Source organism: Salmo salar, chromosome ssa17 (genome assembly GCF_905237065.1).
Source record: "Salmo salar chromosome ssa17, Ssal_v3.1, whole genome shotgun sequence".
Lineage (NCBI taxonomy): Eukaryota > Metazoa > Chordata > Actinopteri > Salmoniformes > Salmonidae > Salmo > Salmo salar.
The window spans coordinates 79,274,788-79,298,403 of NC_059458.1; the positions used below are offsets into that span (position 1 = coordinate 79,274,788).

The 23,616-nt window shown below is 46.6% G+C and overlaps 1 protein-coding gene across 1 annotated transcript in view; it reads left to right on the forward strand.

Annotated features, from left to right (window-relative positions):
• The first annotated feature begins 3,974 nt into the window (after nt 1-3,974).
• LOC106597163 (glutamate receptor-interacting protein 1) overlaps nt 3,975-23,616 on the forward strand; it is a 428,473-nt gene continuing 408,831 nt past the window's right edge. The window contains exon 1 of the mRNA XM_045698664.1: nt 3,975-4,545. Within this exon, the coding sequence (XP_045554620.1) occupies nt 4,413-4,545 (133 nt within the window). The 5' untranslated portion in view covers nt 3,975-4,412. The remainder of the gene's footprint in view (nt 4,546-23,616) is intronic.

The window sequence follows — 23,616 nt, forward strand, 5'->3', positions numbered from 1 at the left end:
GAAGAGGGAGGGAGAGAGAGAGGGAAGAGGGAAGGAGAGAGAGGGAAGAGGGAGGGATAGAGAGAGGGAAGAGGGAGGGATAGAGAGAGGGAAGAGGGAGGGATAGAGAGAGGGAAGAGGGAAGGAGAGAGAGGGAAGAGGGAGGGATAGAGAGAGGGAAGAGGGAGGGATAGAGAGAGGGAAGAGGGAGGGATAGAGAGAGGGAAGAGGGAGGGAGAGAGAGAGGGAAGAGGGAGGGATAGAGAGAGGGAAGAGGGAGGGATAGAGAGAGGGAAGAGGGAGGGAGAGAGAGAGGGAAGAGGGAAGGAGAGAGAGGGAAGAGGGAGGGATAGAGAGAGGGAAGAGGGAGGGATAGAGAGAGGGAAGAGGGAGGGATAGAGAGAGGGAAGAGGGAGGGATAGAGAGAGGGAAGAGGGAGGGAGAGAGAGAGGGAAGAGGGAAGGAGAGAGAGGGAAGAGGGAGGGATAGAGAGAGGGAAGAGGGAGGGATAGAGAGAGGGAAGAGGGAGGGATAGAGAGAGGGAAGAGGGAAGGAGAGAGAGGGAAGAGGGAGGGATAGAGAGAGGGAAGAGGGAGGGATAGAGAGAGGGAAGAGGGAGGGATAGAGAGAGGGAAGAGGGAGGGAGAGAGAGAGGGAAGAGGGAGGGATAGAGAGGGGGAAGAGGGAGGGATAGAGAGAGGGAAGAGGGAGGGATAGAGAGAGGGAAGAGGGAGGGATAGAGAGAGGGAAGAGGGAAGGAGAGAGAGGGAAGAGGGAGGGATAGAGAGAGGGAAGAGGGAAGGAGAGAGAGGGAAGAGGGAGGGATAGAGAGAGGGAAGAGGGAGGGATAGAGAGAGGGAAGAGGGAGGGATAGAGAGAGGGAAGAGGGAAGGAGAGAGAGGGAAGAGGGAGGGATAGAGAGAGGGAAGAGGGAAGGAGAGAGAGGGAAGAGGGAGGGATAGAGAGAGGGAAGAGGGAGGGATAGAGAGGGGGAAGAGGGAGGGATAGAGAGGGGGAAGAGGGAGGATAGAGAGGGGGAAGAGGGAGGGATAGAGAGGGGGAAGAGGGAGGGAGAGAGAGAGGGAAGAGGGAGGGATAGAGAGAGGGAAGAGGGAGGGATAGAGAGAGGGAAGAGGGAGGGATAGAGAGAGGGAAGAGGGAGGGAGAGAGAGAGGGAAGAGGGAGGGATAGAGAGAGGGAAGAGGGAGAGATAGAGAGAGGGAAGAGGGAAGGAGAGAGAGGGAAGAGAAGAGGGAGGGATAGAGAGAGGGAAGAGGGAGGGATAGAGAGGGGGAAGAGGGAGGGATAGAGAGAGGGAAGAGGGAAGGAGAGAGAGGGAAGAGGGAGGGATAGAGAGAGGGAAGAGGGAGGGATAGAGAGAGGGAAGAGGGAGGGATAGAGAGAGGGAAGAGGGAGGGATAGAGAGAGGGAAGAGGGAGAGATAGAGAGAGGGAAGAGGGAGGGATAGAGAGGGGGAAGAGGGAGGGATAGAGAGGGGGAAGAGGGAGGGATAGAGAGGGGGAAGAGGGAACGAGAGAGAGGGAAGAGAGAAGGAGAGAGAGGGAAGAGGGAGAGAGAGAGTGAAGAGGGAAGGAGGGAGACAGGGAAGAGGTAGGGAGAGAGAGAGGGAAGAGGGAGGGAGAGAGAAAGTACTTTTGTTTATGATCTATCTCACTTGCTTTGACAATGTAAACATGTTTCCCATGCCAATAAAGCCCTTTGAATGTAGTTAAGTAATCAACACCCTCCTCTCATAGTAAAACCCAGCTCCTTTGAACTTTGAACTCTTCTCCACAGACCCTCCAAGCCTGCATTCTCTCTCTCTCTCTCTCTCTCTCTCTCTCTCTCTCACATACATATCAACACAGAGTGACTACAGAGGATGGATTGGTTACAGAGGAAAGACTGAGTGACTACAGAGGATGGATTGGTTACAGAGAAGAGGCTGAGTGACTACAGAGGATGAATTGGTTACAGAGAAGAGGCTGAGTGACTACAGAGGATGAATTGGTTACAGAGGAGAGGCTGAGTGACTACAGAGGATGGATTGGTTACAGAGGAGAGGCTGAGTGACTACAGAGGATGGATTGGTTACAGAGAAGAGGCTGAGTGACTACAGAGGATGAATTGGTTACAGAGGAGAGGCTGAGTGACTACAGAGGATGGATTGGTTACAGAGGAGAGGCTGAGTGACTACAGAGGATGGATTGGTTACAGAGGAGAGGCTGAGTGACTACAGAGGATGAATTGGTTACAGAGAAGAGGCTGAGTGACTACAGAGGATGAATTGGTTACAGAGAAGAGGCTGAGTGACTACAGAGGATGAATTGGTTACAGAGGAGAGGCTGAGTGACTACAGAGGATGGATTGGTTACAGAGGAGAGGCTGAGTGACTACAGGAGAAGGATTGGTTACAGAGGAGAGGCTGAGTGAGTACAGGGGAGAGGCTGAGTGACTACAGGAGAAGGATTGGTTACAGAGGAAAGACTGAGTGACTACAGAGGATGGATTGGTTACAGAGAAGAGGCTGAGTGACTACAGAGGATGGATTGGTTACAGAGGAGAGGCTGAGTGACTACAGAGGATGAATTGGTTACAGAGGAGAGGCTGAGTGACTACAGAGGATGGATTGGTTACAGAGGAGAGGCTGAGTGACTACAGGGGAATGATTGGTTACAGAGGAGAGGCTGACTGACTACAGAGGATGGATTGGTTACAGAGAAGAGGCTGAGTGACTACAGAGGATGAATTGGTTACAGAGAAGAGGCTGAGTGACTACAGAGGATGGATTGGTGACAGAGGACAGGCTGAGTGACTACAGAGGATGGATTGGTTACAGAGGAGAGGCTGAGTGACTACAGGGGAATGATTGGTTACAGAGGAGAGGCTGAGTGACTACAGAGGATGGATTGGTTACAGAGGAGAGGCTGAGTGACTACAGAGGATGGATTGGTTACAGAGATGCTCAAGGCTTGCCTACAGAGGACACACAGTGACTGGAGAAGGGACACAGTAGCTTGGCAACCAACAGGATGCATGTGGTCAGGTGTTAAGCGCTGCGCCACAGGACCAGGGGCAGGCAGCTCTCCAACAGAAGAGGCATCAGCCCTCCTTCCACGTGGTAGAGGAGTGGAATGAGGAGGTGTTATTTGACACATCTCCCCCGGTGGGCTGGCTGGCTCACGCTCTAACTGAGGCTATCACTTCTCCTCAGCGCTCTCTCTCTCTCTCTCTCTCTCTCTCTCTCTCTCTCTCTCTCTCTCTCTCTCTCTCTCTCTCTCTCTCTCTCTCTCTCTCTCTCTCTCTCTCTCTCTCTCTCTCTCTCTCTCTCTCTCTCTCTCTCTCTCTCTCTCTCTCTCTCTCTCTCTCTCTCTCTCTCTCTCTCTCTCTCTCTCTCTCTCTCCTCTCTCTCTCCTCTCTCTTCTCTCTCTCTCTCTCTCTCTCTCTCTCTCTCTCTCTCTCTCTCTCTCTCTCCTCTCTCTCTCTTCTCTCTCTCTGTCTTTCGCTCTCCTCTCTCTCTCTTCTCTCTCTCTCCTCTCTCCTCTCTTCTCTCTCCTCTCTCTCTCTTCTCTATCTCTCCTCTCTCTCTCCTCTCTCTTCTCTCTCTCCTCTCTCTCTCTCTCTCACTCTCTCTCTCTCCTCTCTCTATCTCTCCTCTCTCCTCTCTCTCTCCTCTCTCTTTCCTCTCTCTATCTCTCCTATTTCCTCTCTCTCTCCTCTCTCTATCTCTCTCTCTTCTCTCTCTCTTTCACTCTCCTCTCTCTCTCTTCTCTCTCTCTCTCTCTCTCTCTCTCTCTCTCTTCTCTCTCTCTTCTCTATCTCTCCTCTCTCCTCTTCTCTCTCTCCTCTCTCTCCTCTCTCTCTCTTCTCTCTCTCCTCTCTCCTCTCTCTCTCCTCTCTATCTCTCTCTCTCCTCTCTCCTCTCCTCTCCTCTCCTCTCCTCTCTCTCTCTCCACCCAACCCCCCTCTCTCTTTGCTTTGCTGCTCCACTGCTCTTTGTGAAGCAGCAGAGTGCCAGCACACACACTGACACACACTCCACACACACACGCTAACACACACACACAAACGCTAACACACACACACACTGACACACAGCTGAGGCTCCCGTTGTCTAGCTGCTGCTGTGAGGCAGCTCAGCAAAGGAGGCACCACTTAGTTCTTCTACTACTGTAGAGGGATTGTAAAAGGGGATTGTCGAGGAGGCATTTGGAGGTTTGTGGATTGTCCGAGCAGCAGGCGCTTGCTTCTGTACAGGGATTGTAAAGGAGAAGAGGAGAGAGAGGAGGCTGTAACGTTAGAGGATTGTAGAGGAGAAGAGGAGAGAGAGGAGGCTGTAACGTTAGAGGATTGTAAAGGAGAAGAGGAGAGAGAGGAGGCTGTAACGTTAGAGGATTGTAGAGGAGGTCTTCGGTGGTGTTTTGTCTGGAGCCATGGAGCGTTTCCTGGTCTTTGTGAAGCAGATCAGGAGGTCCAGGAGACGGAAGGGGAAAAAGTACAGACCGGAGGAGGACTATCAGGAGGGATATGAAGATGTGTATTATTATGCTTCTGAACACCTGCACAGTAAGTCAACCTGGGAACGAGGGAGGATCGGAGAGAAGGAGGGAGAGAGGAAGAGAGAGAGAGAGAGAGAGAGAGAGAGAGATGGAGGCAGAGAAGGAGGAGAAAGTGAGCGAGAGGAGCAGGAGGGCTAATGCATCTGTACAGGGAATGGGACCAGGGAAGGAATGGAGAGGGAGAGAGAGAGAGAATGAGAGAGAGAGCTAAGGATTCTGAACAGGGAATGGGACCAGGGAAGGAATGGAGAGAGAGAGAGCGAGAGAGAATGAGAGAATGAGAGAGAGAGCTAAGGATTCTGTACAGGGAATGAACGAGGGAGAGCAGGAGAAAGGAGGAGGGTTGGCTAGCTGGTCGGAGGCTGATCTGTTGTTGTTTTATTGTGTTGTAGGATGATCAGCTCTGAACTGGCAGGGAGGGCTGCTACTGTGGGGCAAACAAGCAGCTTATCATCGCATTGTGAAAACCTAGAGTGGCGTGGATGGATGGGGGTAGCATTAGTGTGTGTAGAGATTGTGTGTGTGTGTGTGTGTGTGTGTGTGTGTGTGTGTGTGTGTGTGTGTGTGTGTGTGTGTGTGTGTGTGTGTGTGTGTGTGTGTGTTGTTTCACCCCTTGTTCCTCTCTGATGGATATGTGGTTAACGTTTATCTGCATTGATTTTGCTGCATACTGTATGTTGACAGTACTGTACCAGTACTAAACAATGTAGCAGGATGATCTAATACTGGGGTGTTTACATGTGCTAAGTTAGGCTAAAGCTAAGCTAGGCTAAAGCTAAGCTAGGCTAAAACTAGGCTAAAGCTAAGCTAGGCTAAAGCTAGGCTTGCAGGTCACTCACAGCTAATACCAACTGTATCTAATTATCCAGTTATAAATATAACTACTGTGTTATAGTGATACTGGGATGGTTATGTAGACTAGGTTAGACTAGCAGGTCACTCACAGCTAACACCTGTTTATATGTGCTAGGTCAGGCTAGGCTAGCAGGTATCTAAGATTGGGATGTTTATATGTGCTAGGTCAAGCTAGGCTAGCAGGTATCTAAGATTGGGATGTTTATATGTGCTAGGTCAGGCTAGGCTAGCAGGTATCTATGATTGGGAGGTTTATATGTGCTAGGTCAAGCTAGGCTAGCAGGTATCTAAGATTGGGATGTTTATATGTGCTAGGTCAGGCTATGCTAGCAGGTCTCTATGATTGGGAGGTTTATATGTGCTAAGTCAAGCTAGGCTAGCAGGTATCTATGATTGGGAGGTTTATATGTGCTAGGTCAAGCTAGGCTAGCAGGTATCTATGATTGGGAGGTTTATATGTGCTAGGTCAAGCTAGGCTAGCAGGTATCTATGATTGGGAGGTTTATATGTGCTAGGTCAAGCTAGGCTAGCAGGTATCTATGATTGGGATGTTTATATGTGCTAGGTCAAGCTAGGCTAGCAGGTCTCTTACAGATGTATCTATATCCAAACGCCTCCTGTGACCGTGTGACCGGGTCAGTGCCAGTCTATATACAGTCCAGTCAACAGACAGCAGTGTATTGTATGACACAGCCAGGTGAAGAGGGTATTCCTCCCTTCCCCCTCCTCTCCCCCTGCGTGGTTCCTAGCATGGTTTCAGCTAGCGCGCTGACTGCTAGCCTCTCAGGTGGTATGTTTCTCTACAGCCTAGCTGGATCTACTACCTCTGTTCATCTAGAATGGAGCACCTGTGTTACTGCTGCTGCTGCTCTCTTTCTCTGTCTCTATCTTTCTCTGATCTCTCTCTCGCTCTCTCTCTGTCTATATCTTTCTCTGATCTCTCTCTCTTTGTCTCTCTCTATCTCTTTGTCTCTCTGTATCTCTGTCTCTATCTTTCTCTGATTTCTCTCTCTCGCTCTCTCTCTGTCTCTATCTTTCTCTGATCTCTCTCTCTCAGTCTCTCTCTGATCTCTCTCTTTGTCTCTCTCTATCTCTTTGTCTCTCTGTATCTCTGTCTCTCTCTCTTTCTGTGTCTATCTTTCTCTGATCTTTGTCTTTCCTTTGTTATCTGTTTACTAGTTGAAGAGAATCACAAAGGAGGCTTTAGTGTGTAAATTAGAGCATAGTTTGTCTGAACACATACATGCACACACACAAACACACAAGCAAATACACACACTTCCCCCCCAACACCCCTTTCTGCTGAGGTAGACTAGTCCCATTGAACCTGTTGCCCTGGAGGGTTCTGGGTAATGACAGGGAAGAGGAGTTCCAGATTCTATAATTGACATTCCAAAACATTCCACAGTCGTCCTGGAGCAGAGCAGAGCGGGAACAACATTCCCCTAATCCCTAGCCAGGCCAGCCTTGTGGGAACAACATTCCCCTAATCCCTAGCCAGGCCAGCCGTGTGGGAACAACATTCCCCTAATCCCTAGCCAGGCCAGCCTTGTGGGAACAACATTCCCCTAATCCCTAGTCAGACCAGCCTTGTGGGAACAACATTCCCCTAATCCCTAGTCAGACCAGCCGTGTGGGAACAACATTCCCCTAATCCCTAGTCAGACCAGCCTTGTGGGAACAACATTCCCCTAATCCCTAGTCAGACCAGCCGTGTGGGAACAACATTCCCCTAATCCCTAGTCAGACCAGCCGTGTGGGAACAACATTCCCCTAATCCCTAGTCAGACCAGCCTTGTGGGAACAACATTCCCCTAATCCCTAGTCAGACCAGCCGTGTGGGAACAACATTCCCCTAATCCCTAGTCAGACCAGCCTTGTGGGAACAACATTCCCCTAATCCCTAGTCAGACCAGCCGTGTGGGAACAACATTCCCCTAATCCCTAGTCAGACCAGCCTTGTGGGAACAACATTCCCCTAATCCCTAGTCAGGCCAGCCGTGTGGGAACAACATTCCCCTAATCCCTAGTCAGACCAGCCGTGTGGGAACAACATTCCCCTAATCCCTAGTCAGACCAGCCGTGTGGGAACAACATTCCCCTAATCCCTAGCCAGGCCAGCCGTGTGGGAACAACATTCCCCTAATCCCTAGTCAGACCAGCCGTGTGGGAACAACATTCCCCTAATCCCTAGTCAGACCAGCCGTGTGGGAACAACATTCCCCTAATCCCTAGTCAGACCAGCCTTGTGGGAACAACATTCCCCTAATCCCTAGTCAGACCAGCCGTGTGGGAACAACATTCCCCTAATCCCTAGCCAGGCCAGCCGTGTGGGAACAACATTCCCCTAATCCCTAGTCAGACCAGCCGTGTGCTTCATCATTAGTAGGAAACACAGGATTTATAAATTAACTTCCCTGTTTAGGCATCTTTGAGCGCTTCTGGACTGGTTCCGACCAATATTTTTGTGTACAGAGATCTCTGTGAACGGTGCACCATCAGTTGCTCTGCCTTCTGTGAAAGCTCTGGAACTCCTACTTCACATGTCGCTCTCTGCTCTCAACTGAGATGCAGTATGTGAAATCTGACACCTCATTTGCATAGGGAGTGACACGTCACATTTGTGGCCTATCTAGAACAATGCAGAGTTACTAGTTATTGTTTATGGCCATCTCATGCTAAGTAACTACTTTTGGGTTTGTCAATTTAGGCATAAATCTATTTTTTTAGTGTTCAGCCGTGTACTCTTAACCATAAACCTTTTGAGTCTGGATCTGAGTACCTCCACAACAATTTCTAGAATGGAAGAACATTCTAACCGTTCTGATTGGTCCCAGAAACCGAGGGGGTTGGACCAGAGCCAGAACACACGCGGGTAAAGCAGAGGTTTGAAAATTCGGCATTGGCTTTGCTACTCTGATTGGTTAGAGACGATTCAATCGATTATAACTTTGTTTTATTCAACACCTCTCATTTTGACGTCACCAACAAACGACTTCAACGATGCCAGACTCAGACTGAAGGATATAGAGCAGTGGAAGAATTAGGTTTGAGTCGTCAGGCAAACAATACACATCATAATATAATATACACATTGAAACTGCACATCCAAATACACATTAAATACACGGTGTTATACACAACAATCCTCCCGTAAGGAAGTCTGTTTTGTATGTGTTAGCCTTAAGGGAGAGCCTACTCCTCTCACCTCTATCCCCCTAACCAGGAGACTGTTCCCAGAGCTGGACTCTGAGTATTAGGGGAGAGAAACTCAGGTGTCAGCCTGAAGCAGTCTCATAGCACCAGGACTATTCAGGCTCTAGATAACCTACTGCTCTCAGGTCTATTCAGCCTCTAGATAACCTACTGCTCCCATCCTCAGGTCTATTCAGCCTCTAGATAACCTACTGCTGCCATCCTCAGGTCTATTCAGGCTCTAGATAACCTACTGCTCCCATCCTCAGGTCTATTCAGCCTCTAGATAACCTACTGCTCCCAGGTCTATTCAGCCTCTAGATAACCTACTGCTCCCATCCTCAGGTCTATTCAGCCTCTAGATAACCTACTGCTCCCATCCTCAGGTCTATTCAGCCTCTAGATAACCTACTGCTCCCATCCTCAGGTCTATTCAGCCTCTAGATAACCTACTTCTCCCATCCTCAGGTCTATTCAGCCTCTAGATAACCTACTTCTCCCATCCTCAGGTCTATTCAGCCTCTAGATAACCTACTGCTCCCATCCTCAGGTCTATTCAGCCTCTAGATAACCTACTGCTCCCAGGTCTATTCAGCCTCTAGATAACCTACTTCTCCCATCCTCAGGTCTATTCAGCCTCTAGATAACCTACTGCTCCCATCCTCAGGTCTATTCAGCCTCTAGATAACCTACTGCTCCCAGGTCTATTCAGCCTCTAGATAACCTACTGCTCCCATCCTCAGAAAGAGGAGCAGGGAGATGGGGTCATTAATCAGCCTTTGCTGGCTTGTGAATAACTCACGACAAAGCATTACTCAAATAGTCACTCAAGTATGCTTCTCCGTCAGCCATATTGATGTCACCTTCAGCCTTTTCTAAATGAGACAGTTTCTCTTCCTCGATCTGACTTGAATTTGGAATCGTAATTTTCAAATGAGTGACTCTCTTTCTCCTCTCTCTCTCTCTCTCTCTCTTGAATTACAAATTGGTCAGTCGAGCCTCTGCATTTATTTTCTCTCTGTCTTATTTTCCTTCTGAGAGGAAATTCAATTTTTTTTGTCCAGATCCACAGAATTAAAGCAGTTTCTCAAGGCATTTTCTTTCTCATCTGATATCTGCCTCTCAACGTTAATGAGATGCGTTCTTTGTCGTTATAATAGTCATAGTAACGATTTGGCTCAGGATGGTTGAATACTGTAAGTCTTTACTTCACTTGTTTATATCATATGGATCTGCATTCATTCATTCATCCTGATTCTGGCTTTTATCAACACTTGTAAAAGCAAAAGCAGTGCTTTGAAAATATGTTTTTTTTTTATAGCCAACTAATTGGCACAGCTTGGGACACAGTGAGTCAGAGGAGAAGGTGGTAAAATAACTGGTTGTATTTATACATCTCTATCTGGCTGTAAAAGACGTCATCTCTGTTCAGATTGAACATTTGAGCCAGAGTGGTGTCAGAAGGGTGGGATCCAGGCATAAGAGGATGTAGGGTTCTCAATAAATCTGCTGGAATGTCTAAATGTAGCATGTAGCCGAGAAGGGTGTGTGTGTGTGTGTGTGTGTGTGTGTGTGTGTGTGTGTGTGTGTGTGTGTGTGTGTGTGTGTGTGTGTGTGTGTGTGTGTGTGTGTGTGTGTGTGTGCACGTGTGTGTGTGTGTGTGTGTGTGTGTGTGTGTGTGTGTGCACTTGTGTGTGTGTGTGTGTGTGTGTGTGTGTGTGTGTGTGTGTGTGTGTGTGTGTGTGTGTGTGTGTGTGTGTGTGTGTGTGTGTGCACGTGTGCACATTCTTGTGTGTTTGGGTTCGTTCTGCTCTAGCCACTAATTAACTTGTGTAGAAGATACTCCTGAAAAATGTCAGGTTTGGTGTCTGGCTGCCCTCGCTCCCTCCCTCCCTCCCTCCCTCCCTCCCTCCCTCCCTCCCTCCCTCCCTCCCTCCCTCCCTCCCTCCCTCCCTCCCTCCCTCCCTGGCTCCCTTTCTCCTCTCCCTTTCTCCTCTCCCTCCTCTCAGGCTCCCTCTCTCCCTCCCTGGCTCCCTTTCTCCTCTCCCTTTCTCCTCTCCCTCCTCTCAGGCTCCCTCTCTCCCTCTCTGGCTCCCTCCCCTCCCTTTTCCTCCTCTCCCTCCTCTCAGGCTCCCTCTCTCCCTCCCTGGCTCCCTCCCCCTCCCTTTCTCCTCTCCCCTCCTCTCCCTCCTCTCAGGCTCCCTCCCAGCCAGCCTCCATTTGCCCTGCCCAGCCCCAGCGTGTAGCTGCTGAATAATTAATGATATAATTTGAGTCGTTCCCATTCTGGACTATCACATTCCCTCTTCTTCCATGGAGCCATGTCTTATATCCACTGATGGCTTTCCTTAGTCATTTCATGACTTTAATGTGTGTCTGTTTGTGTTTATGCATGTGTTTCCACCTCCCTATGGTTGAGGGAAATTATTAGTATAGGAGACCAGCAGACCTGTAGACCATGACAGAACATCTAATGGTTAATATAGGAGACCAGCAGACCTGAAGACCACGACAGAACATCTAATGGTTAATATAGGAGACCAGCAGACCTGAAGACCACGACAGAACATCTAATGGTTAATATAGGAGACCAGCAGACCTGAAGACCATGACAGAACATCTAATGGTTAATATAGGAGACCAGCAGACCTGTAGACCATGACAGAACATCTAATGGTTAATATAGGAGACCAGCAGACCTGTAGACCATGACAGAACATCTAATGATTAATATAGGAGACCAGCAGACCTGAAGACCACGACAGAACATCTAATGGTTAATATAGGAGACCAGCAGACCTGAAGACCACGACAGAACATCTAATGGTTAATATAGGAGACCAGCAGACCTGAAGACCATGACAGAACATCTAATGGTTAATATAGGAGACCAGCAGACCTGTAGACCATGACAGAACATCTAATGGTTAATATAGGAGACCAGCAGACCTGAAGACCATGACAGAACATCTAATGGTTAATATAGGAGACCAGCAGACCTGTAGACCATGACAGAACATCTAATGGTTAATATAGGAGACCAGCAGACCTGAAGACCACGACAGAACATCTAATGGTTAATATAGGAGACCAGCAGACCTGTAGACCATGACAGAACATCTAATGGTTAATAAAGGAGACCAGCAGACCTGAAGACCACGACAGAACATCTAATGGTTAATATAGGAGACCAGCAGACCTGTAGACCATGACAGAACATCTAATGGTTAATAAAGGAGACCAGCAGACCTGAAGACCACGACAGAACATCTAATGGTTAATATAGGAGACCAGCAGACCTGTAGACCATGACAGAACATCTAATGGTTAATATAGGAGACCAGCAGACCTGTAGACCATGACAGAACATCTAATGGTTAATAAAGGAGACCAGCAGACCTGAAGACCACGACAGAACATCTAATGGTTAATATAGGAGACCAGCAAACCTGAAGACCACGACAGAACATCTAATGGTTAATATAGGAGACCAGCAGACCTGAAGACCATGACAGAACATCTAATGGTTAATATAGGAGACCAGCAGACCTGTAGACCATGACAGAACATCTAATGATTAATATAGGAGACCAGCAGACCTGAAGACCACGACAGAACATCTAATGGTTAATATAGGAGACCAGCAGACCTGTAGACCATGACAGAACATCTAATGGTTAATAAAGGAGACCAGCAGACCTGAAGACCACGACAGAACATCTAATGGTTAATATAGGAGACCAGCAGACCTGTAGACCACGACAGAACATCTAATGGTTAATAAAGGAGACCAGCAGACCTGAAGACCACGACAGAACATCTAATGGTTAATATAGGAGACCAGCAGACCTGTAGACCATGACAGAACATCTAATGGTTAATATAGGAGACCAGCAGACCTGTAGACCATGACAGAACATCTAATGGTTAATAAAGGAGACCAGCAGACCTGAAGACCACGACAGAACATCTAATGGTTAATATAGGAGACCAGCAGACCTGAAGACCACGACAGAACATCTAATGGTTAATATAGGAGACCAGCAGACCTGAAGACCACGACAGAACATCTAATGGTTAATATTGGAGACCAGCAGACCACGACAGAACATCTAATGGTTAATATTGGAGACCAGCAGACCACGACAGAACATCTAATGGTTAATATAGGAGACCAGCAGACCTGAAGACCACGACAGAACATCTAATGGTTAATATAGGAGACCAGCAGACCTAAAGACCACGACAGAACATCTAATGGTTAATATAGGAGACCTGAAGACCATGACAGAACATCTAATGGTTAATATAGGAGACCAGCAGACCTGAAGACCACAACAGAACATCTAATGGTTAATATAGGAGACCAGCAGACCTGTAGACCATGACAGAACATCTAATGGTTAATATAGGAGACCAGCAGACCTGAAGACCACGACAGAACATCTAATGGTTAATATAGGAGACCAGCAGACCTGTAGACTACGACAGAACATCTAATGGTTAATATAGGAGACCAGCAGACCTGTAGACTACGACAGAACATCTAATGGTTAATATAGGAGACCTGAAGGAGAGAGATGGAAGATGGAGGGTAGGACCAATGTCTTCAACATCTCATAGAAGAGTAGTGGGTAACGTCCTCATGCCAGTGAGGCTCATGAAGCTGTTGTTGTTGTACACATTGTACATGTTGTTGTTGTACATTTACATTTACATTTAAGTCATTTAGCAGACGCTCTTATCCAGAGCGACTTACAAATTGGTGCATTCACCTTATGATATCCAGTGGAACAACCACTTTACAATAGTGCATCTAAATCTTTTAAGGGGGGTTAGAAGGATTACTTTATCCTATCCCAGGTATTCCTTGAAGAGGTGGGGTTTCAGGTGTCTCCGGAAGGTGGTGATTGACTCCGCTGTCCTGGCGTCGTGAGGGAGCTTGTTCCACCATTGGGGTGCCAGAGCAGCGAACAGTTTTGACTGGGCTGAGCGGGAACTGTGCTTCCTCAGAGGTAGGGAGGCGAGCAGGCCAGAGGTGGATGAACGGAGTGCCCTTGTTTGGGTGTAGGGCCTGATCAGAGCCTGAAGGTACGGAGGTGCCGTTCCCCTCACAGCTCCGTAGGCAAGCACATTGCTGTTGTTGTACACATTGTACACGTTGTTGTACACGTTGTTGTACACATTGTACACGTTGTTGTACACATTGCTGTTGTTGTACACATTGCTGTTGTTGTACACATTGCTGTTGTTGTACACATTGCTGTTGTACACATTGCTGTTGTTGTACACATTGTTGTTGTACACATTGCTGTTGTTGTACACATTGTTGTTGTACACATTGCTGTTGTTGTACACATTGTTGTTGTACACATTGTCGTTGTTGTACACATTGTACACGTTGTTGTACACATTGCTGTTTTTGTACACATTGTAGTCCCTCTATAACCTAACTGACTGTCCTGTAGACATAGTCCCTCTATAACCTAACTGACTGTCCTGTAGACATAGTCCCTCTATAACCTAACTGACCATCCTGTAGACATAGTCCCTCTATAACCTAACTGTCCGTCCTGTAGACATAGTCCCTCTATAACCTAACTGACCGTCCTGTAGACATAGTCCCTCTATAACCTAACTGTCCGTCCTGTAGACATAGTCCCTCTATAACCTAACTGACCATCCTGTAGACATAGTCCCTCTATAACCTAACTGACCATCCTGTAGACATAGTCCCTCTATAACCTAACTGTCCATCCTGTAGACATAGTCCCTCTATAACCTAACTGACCGTCCTGTAGACATAGTCCCTCTATAACCTAACTGACTGTCCTGTAGACATAGTCCCTCTATAACCTAACTGACCATCCTGTAGACATAGTCCCTCTATAACCTAACTGACTGTCCTGTAGACATAGTCCCTCTATAACCTAACTGACCGTCCTGTAGACATAGTCCCTCTATAACCTAACTGACCGTCCTGTAGACATAGTCCCTCAATAACCTAACTGACCATCCTGTAGACATAGTCCCTCTATAACCTAACTGTCCATCCTGTAGACATAGTCCCTCTATAACCTAACTGACCGTCCTGTAGACATAGTCCCTCTATAACCTAACTGACTGTCATGTAGACATAGTCCCTCTATAACCTAACTGACCGTCCTGTAGACATAGTCCCTCTATAACCTAACTGACTGTCCTGTAGACATAGTCCCTCTATAACCTAACTGACTGTCCTGTAGACATAGTCCCTCTATAACCTAACTGACCGTCCTGTAGACATAGTCCCTCTATAACCTAACTGACCATCCTGTAGACATAGTCCCTCTATAACCTAACTGACTGTCCTGTAGACATAGTCCCTCTATAACCTAACTGACCATCCTGTAGACATAGTCCCTCTATAACCTAACTGACCGTCCTGTAGACATAGTCCCTCTATAACCTAACTGACCATCCTGTAGACATAGTCCCTCTATAACCTAACTGACCGTCCTGTAGACATAGTCCCTCTATAACCTAACTGACCATCCTGTAGACATAGTCCCTCTATAACCTAACTGACTGTCCTGTAGACATAGTCCCTCTATAACCTAACTGACCGTCCTGTAGACATAGTCCCTCTATAACCTAACTGACCGTCCTGTAGACATAGTCCCTCTATAACCTAACTGACCATCCTGTAGACATAGTCCCTCTATAACCTAACTGACCGTCCTGTAGACATAGTCCCTCTATAACCTAACTGACCGTCCTGTAGACATAGTCCCTCTATAACCTAACTGACCGTCCTGTAGACATAGTCCCTCTATAACCTAACTGACCGTCCTGTAGACATAGTCCCTCTGTAACCTAACTGACCGTCCTGTAGACATAGTCCCTCTATAACCTAACTGACTGTCCTGTAGACATAGTCCCTCTATAACCTAACTGACCGTCCTGTAGACATAGTCCCTCTATAACCTAACTGACCGTCCTGTAGACATAGTCCCTCTATAACCTAACTGACTGTCCTGTAGACATAGTCCCTCTATAACCTAACTGACCGTCCTGTAGACATAGTCCCTCTATAACCTAACTGACCGTCCTGTAGACATAGTCCCTCTATAACCTAACTGAATGTCCTGTAGACATAGTCCCTCTATAACCTAACTGTCTATCCTGTAGACATAGTCCCTCTATAACCTAACTGACCATCCTGTAGACATAGTCCCTCTATAACCTAACTGACTGTCCTGTAGACATAGTCCCTCTATAACCTAACTGACCATCCTGTAGACATAGTCCCTCTATAACCTAACTGACCGTCCTGTAGACATAGTCCCTCTATAACCTAACTGACCATCCTGTAGACATAGTCCCTCTATAACCTAACTGACCATCCTGTAGACATAGTCCCTCTATAACCTAACTGTCCATCCTGTAGACATAGTCCCTCTATAACCTAACTGACCATCCTGTAGACATAGTCCCTCTATAACCTAACTGACCGTCCTGTAGACATAGTCCCTCTATAACCTAACTGACCGTCCTGTAGACATAGTCCCTCTATAACCTAACTGACCGTCCTGTAGACATAGTCCCTCTATAACCTAACTGACCGTCCTGTAGACATAGTCCCTCTATAACCTAACTGACCATCCTGTAGACATAGTCCCTCTATAACCTAACTGACCGTCCTGTAGACATAGTCCCTCTATAACCTAACTGACCATCCTGTAGACATAGTCCCTCTATAACCTAACTGACCGTCCTGTAGACATAGTCCCTCTATAACCTAACTGACCGTCCTGTAGACATAGTCTCTCTATAACCTAACTGACCATCCTGTAGACATAGTCCCTCTATAACCTAACTGACCGTCCTGTAGACATAGTCCCTCTATAACCTAACTGACCATCCTGTAGACATAGTCCCTCTATAACCTAACTGACCGTCCTGTAGACATAGTCCCTCTATAACCTAACTGTCTATCCTGTAGACATAGTCCCTCTATAACCTAACTGACCATCCTGTAGACATAGTCCCTCTATAACCTAACTGACCGTCCTGTAGACATAGTCCCTCTATAACCTAACTGACCGTCCTGTAGACATAGTCCCTCTATAACCTAACTGACCATCCTGTAGACATAGTCCCTCTATAACCTAACTGACCATCCTGTAGACATAGTCCCTCTATAACCTAACTGACTGTCCTGTAGACATAGTCCCTCTATAACCTAACTGACTGTCCTGTAGACATAGTCCCTCTATAACCTAACTGACCATCCTGTAGACATAGTCCCTCTATAACCTAACTGACCGTCCTGTAGACATAGTCCCTCTATAACCTAACTGACCGTCCTGTAGACATAGTCCCTCTATAACCTAACTGACCGTCCTGTAGACATAGTCCCTCTATAACCTAACTGACCATCCTGTAGACATAGTCCCTCTATAACCTAACTGACCGTCCTGTAGACATAGTCCCTCTATAACCTAACTGACCGTCCTGTAGACATAGTCCCTCTATAACCTAACTGACCGTCCTGTAGACATAGTCCCTCTATAACCTAACTGACCGTCCTGTAGACATAGTCCCTCTATAACCTAACTGACCATCCTGTAGACATAGTCCCTCTATAACCTAACTGACCATCCTGTAGACATAGTCCCTCTATAACCTAACTGACCATCCTGTAGACATAGTCCCTCTATAACCTAACTGACTGTCCTGTAGACATAGTCCCTCTATAACCTAACTGACCGTCCTGTAGACATAGTCCCTCTATAACCTAACTGACTGTCCTGTAGACATAGTCCCTCTATAACCTAACTGACCATCCTGTAGACATAGTCCCTCTATAACCTAACTGACCATCCTGTAGACATAGTCCCTCTATAACCTAACTGTCCATCCTGTAGACATAGTCCCTCTATAACCTAACTGACTGTCCTGTAGACATAGTCCCTCTATAACCTAACTGACCATCCTGTAGACATAGTCCCTCTATAACCTAACTGACTGTCCTGTAGACATAGTCCCTCTATAACCTAACTGACTGTCCTGTAGACATAGTCCCTCTATAACCTAACTGACCATCCTGTAGACATAGTCCCTCTATAACCTAACTGACCATCCTGTAGACATAGTCCCTCTATAACCTAACTGACCATCCTGTAGACATAGTCCCTCTATAACCTAACTGACCATCCTGTAGACATAGTCCCTCTATAACCTAACTGACCATCCTGTAGACATAGTCCCTCTATAACCTAACTGACTGTCCTGTAGACATAGTCCCTCTATAACCTAACTGACCATCCTGTAGACATAGTCCCTCTATAACCTAACTGACCATCCTGTAGACATAGTCCCTCTATAACCTAACTGACCATCCTGTAGACATAGTCCCTCTATAACCTAACTGACCGTCCTGTAGACATAGTCCCTCTATAACCTAACTGACCATCCTGTAGACATAGTCCCTCTATAACCTAACTGACTGTCCTGTAGACATAGTCCCTCTATAACCTAACTGAATGTCCTGTAGACATAGTCCCTCTATAACCTAACTGACCGTCCTGTAGACATAGTCCCTCTATAACCTAACTGACTGTCCTGTAGACATAGTCCCTCTATAACCTAACTGACCATCCTGTAGACATAGTCCCTCTATAACCTAACTGAATGTCCTGTAGACATAGTCCCTCTATAACCTAACTGTCCATCCTGTAGACATAGTCCCTCTATAACCTAACTGACCATCTCACTGGGTGGGATGTAGGGTTGGGTTATGTGTTTCACCATCAACTGGTCATGTTCATTCAGGATACACCGTAGCAAAACATTTTGCAACAGAAAAGCAAAACAATAATGTCTGATTGGACCAGTTCAGATAAGACCTCCCTGTTTCATGATGTTTTTTGACCTTTCCATTTCCTGCCTACTAAAACACAACCCCTGGAACTGTCTGTCACATTAGAAGCAGTCTAACTGATATAGGGCACTTCTGTCTCCCTGGACGTTGACATTGAGTCATTCCCCCTTTGGGAGGTTGTTTTTAAGTCTATTTTTAAGGCGCTTGGAAAGGGCCTGGGGAGGGCTGCCATCGTGTTAAATGCCATACCGACTTCCCACCGTGACTTGGGTCATTAAACCCCAGTTGTCACCAGTGGTGTGCTGAAGTCCTGCACAGATTCAGTTCCTCACGCATCAATCCACAGCTCAACACTACGACAGGATGTTAAACAGGATGCTGAAGATGTCCTTTAGATAACCATGCTAGATACTTCCTGGAGTCTAATGTGGTCATCACTTAACAGCCAACAGCACGGCAGAGAGTTACACAGTCTTATTAACAAGCTAATAACAGCAAGGCTGAGGACAGACTAAACATTACAGCCAGGTCCCAGGCCCCTCGTTAAAACAACAGCAAGGCTGAGGACAGACCAACATTACAGCCAGGTCCCAGGCCCCTCGTTAAAACAACAGCAAGGCTGAGGACAGACTAAACATTACAGCCAGGTCCCAGGCCCCTCGTTAAAACAACAGCAAGGCTGAGGACAGACTAAACATTACAGCCAGGTCCCAGGCCCCTCGTTAAAACAACAGCAAGGCTGAGGACAGACTAAACATTACAGCCAGGTCCCAGGCTCCTCGTTAAAACAACAGCAAGGCTGAGGACAGACTAAACATTACAGCCAGGTCCCAGGCCCCTCGTTAAAACAACAGCAAGGCTGAGGACAGACTAAACATTACAGCCAGGTCCCAGGCCCCTCGTTAAAACAACAGCAAGGCTGAGGACAGACAAACATTACAGCCAGGTCCCAGGCCCCTCGTTAAAACAACAGCAAGGCTGAGGACAGACTAAACATTACAGCCAGGTCCCAGGCCCCTCGTTAAAACAACAGCAAGGCTGAGGACAGACTAAACATTACAGCCAGGTCCCAGGCCCCTCGTTAAAACAACAGCAAGGCTGAGGACAGACTAAACATTACAGCCAGGTCCCAGGCCCCTCGTTAAAACAACAGCAAGGCTGAGGACAGACTAAACATTACAGCCAGGTCCCAGGCCCCTCGTTAAAACAACAGCAAGGCTGAGGACAGACTAAACATTACAGCCAGGTCCCAGGCCCCTCGTTAAAACAACAGCAAGGCTGAGGACAGACTAAACATTACAGCCAGGTCCCAGGCCCCTCGTTAAAACAATAGCAAAGCTGAGGACAGACTAAACATTACAGCCAGGTCCCAGGCCCCTCGTTAAAACAACAGCAAGGCTGAGGACAGACCAACATTACAGCCAGGTCCCAGGCCCCTCGTTAAAACAACAGCAAGGCTGAGGACAGACTAAACATTACAGCCAGGTCCCAGGCCCCTCGTTAAAACAACAGCAAGGCTGAGGACAGACTAAACATTACAGCCAGGTCCCAGGCCCCTCGTTAAAACAACAGCAAGGCTGAGGACAGACCAACATTACAGCCAGGTCCCAGGCCCCTCGTTAAAACAACAGCAAGGCTGAGGACAGACCAACATTACAGCCAGGTCCCAGGCCCCTCGTTAAAACAACAGCAAGGCTGAGGACAGACTAAACATTACAGCCAGGTCCCAGGCCCCTCGTTAAAACAACAGCAAGGCTGAGGACAGACTAAACATTACAGCCAGGTCCCAGGCCCCTCGTTAAAACAACAGCAAGGCTGAGGACAGACTAAACATTACAGCCAGGTCCCAGGCCCCTCGTTAAAACAACAGCAAGGCTGAGGACAGACCAACATTACAGCCAGGTCCCAGGCCCCTCGTTAAAACAACAGCAAGGCTGAGGACAGACTAAACATTACAGCCAGGTCCCAGGCCCCTCGTTAAAACAACAGCAAGGCTGAGGACAGACCAACATTACAGCCAGGTCCCAGGCCCCTCGTTAAAACAACAGCAAGGCTGAGGACAGACTAAACATTACAGCCAGGTCCCAGGCCCTCGTTAAAACAACAGCAAGGCTGAGGACAGACTAAACATTACAGCCAGGTCCCAGGCCCCTCGTTAAAACAGCATCATTACTACGGTTAGTCCTGTTAGCTTAACACCCAACACAGAAAGATATGTAGAAATCAACCAGATACTGTAGTCATGCTGACTTACCCAGAGCCCATTCATTGTCTTGTCTTCTGTGTTGAAGTATGTATGTTTGTGGTGTTTGGGATAGAGAGCAAACAGGGGCCCTGTTCCTCTGATGTGGTCAACGATACTACTGTTAGTCCTGTTAGCTTAAGGCCAACAAGTATGGAGATATCAAACAGAATAGTAGCCATGCTGGTTTACCCAGAGACCATGCTGGTTTACCCAGAGGCCATGCTGGTTTACCCAGAGACCATGCTGGTTTACCCAGAGGCCATGCTGGTTTACCCAGAGACCATGCTGGTTTACCCAGAGACAATGCTGGTTTACCCAGAGACCATGCTGGTTTACCCAAAGACCATGCTGGTTTACCCAGAGACCATGCTGGTTCACCCAGAGACCATGCTGGTTTACCCAGAGACCATGCTGGTTTACCCAGAGACAATGCTGGTTTACCCAGAGACCATGCTGGTTTACCCAGAGGCCATGCTGGTTTACCCAGAGACCATGCTGGTTTACCCAGAGGCCATGCTGGTTTACCCAGAGACAATGCTGGTTCACCCAGAGACCATGCTGGTTTACCCAGAGACCATGCTGGTTTACCCAGAGACCATGCTAGTTTACCCAGAGACCATGCTGGTTTATCCATATGCCATGCTGGTTTACCCAGAGACCATGCTAGTTTACCCAGAGACCATGCTGGTTTACCCAGAGACCATGCTGGTTTACCCAGAGGCCATGCTGATAGGCCATGCAGACAGCTCTATGTCAACATTAATACAGACAGCTCAATGCAAACCTTAATACAGACAGCTCAATGTAGACCTTAATACAGACAGCTCAATGTAAACCTTAATACAGACATCTCAATGTAAACCTTAATACAGACATCTCAATATAAACCTTAATACAGACAGCTCAATGTAGACCTTAATACAGACAGCTCAATGTAAACCTTAATACAGACATCTCAATGTAAACCTTAATACAGACATCTCAATATAAACCTTAATACAGACAGCTCAATGTAAACCTTAATACAGACATCTCAATGTAAACCTTAATACAGACATCTCAATATAAACCTTAATACAGACAGCTCAATGTAGACCTTAATACAGACAGCTCAATGTAGACCTTAATACAGACATATCAATGTAAACCTTAATACAGACATCTAAGTGTAGACCCTAATAGAGGCATCTCAATGTAAACCTTAATACAGACAGCTCAATGTAGACCTTAATAGAGACAACTCAATGTAGACCTTAATACAGACATATCAATGTAGACTTTAATACAGACATATCAATGTAGACCTTAATACAGACATCTCAATGTAAACCTTAATACAGACATCTCAGTGTAGACCCTAATAGAGGCATCTCAATGTAAACCTTAATACAGACAGCTCAATGTAGACCTTAATAGAGACAACTCAATGTAGACCTTAATACAGACAGCTCAATGTAGACCTTAATACAGACAGCTCAATGTAGACCTTAATACAGACAGCTCAATGTAAACCTTAATACAGACAGCTCAATGTAGACCTTAACAATACAAACAGTTTCTCGTACTCTATACTGAAAGAGCTTTTTTCATTAATCCAGGGATTGGCTTAATCTGGTTCTCTAGCAGGGGTGTCAAACTCATTTTTACCCTCTGGCCGCATTCGGTCTTCTGCGAGGTCCGGAGGGCCACACTTAAAATGTATTATACTTCCTCACCATCAAATGTTGCAGAAAATAGTCCTTTATCCATTTCCAATGCTCCCTGACCATCTTCCTTTTGGTTCGATGACTGGACAAGCTGGACAGAGTGAAGAGACTATTAATGACTGTTATCAAGCTGGACAGAGTGAAGAGACTATAAATGACTGTTATCAAGCTGGACAGAGTGAAGAGACTATAAATGACTGTTATCAAGCTGGTCAGAGTGAAGAGACTATAAATGACTGTTATCAAGCTGGTCAGAGTGAAGAGACTATAAATGACTGTTATCAAGCTGGACAGAGTGAAGAGACTATAAATGACTGTTATCAAGCTGGTCAGAGTGAAGAGACTATAAATGACTGTTATCAAGCTGGACAGAGTGAAGAGACTATAAATGACTGTTATCAAGCTGGTCAGAGTGAAGAGACTATAGATGACTGTTATCAAGCTGGTCAGAGTGAAGAGACTATTAATGACTGTTATCTAGCTGGACAGAGTGAAGAGACTATAAATGACTGTTATCAAGCTGGACAGAGTGAAGAGACTATAGATGACTGTTACCAAGCTGGTCAGAGTGAAGAGACTATAAATGACTGTTATCTAGCTGGTCAGAGTGAAGAGACTATTAATGACTGTTATCAAGCTGGTCAGAGTGAAGAGACTATTAATGACTGTTATCAAGCTGGTCAGAGTGAAGAGACTATAAATGACTGTTATCTAGCTGGACACAGTGAAGAGACTATAAATGACTGTTATCAAGCTGGTCAGAGTGAAGAGACTATAAATGACTGTTATCAAGCTGGTCAGAGTGAAGAGACTATTAATGACTGTTATCTAGCTGGTCAGAGTGAAGAGACTATTAATGACTGTTATCAAGCTGGTCAGAGTGAAGAGACTATAAATGACTGTTATCAAGCTGGACACAGTGAAGAGACTATAAATGACTGTTATCAAGCTGGTCAGAGTGAAGAGACTATAAATGACTGTTATCAAGCTGGTCAGAGTGAAGAGACTATAAATGACTGTTATCAAGCTGGTCAGAGTGAAGAGACTATTAATGACTGTTATCAAGCTGGACAGAGTGAAGAGACTATAAATGACTGTTATCAAGCTGGACAGAGTGAAGAGACTATAAATGACTGTTATCTAGCTGGTCAGAGTGAAGAGACTATAAATGACTTATCAAGCTGGACAGAGTGAAGAGACTATAAATGACTG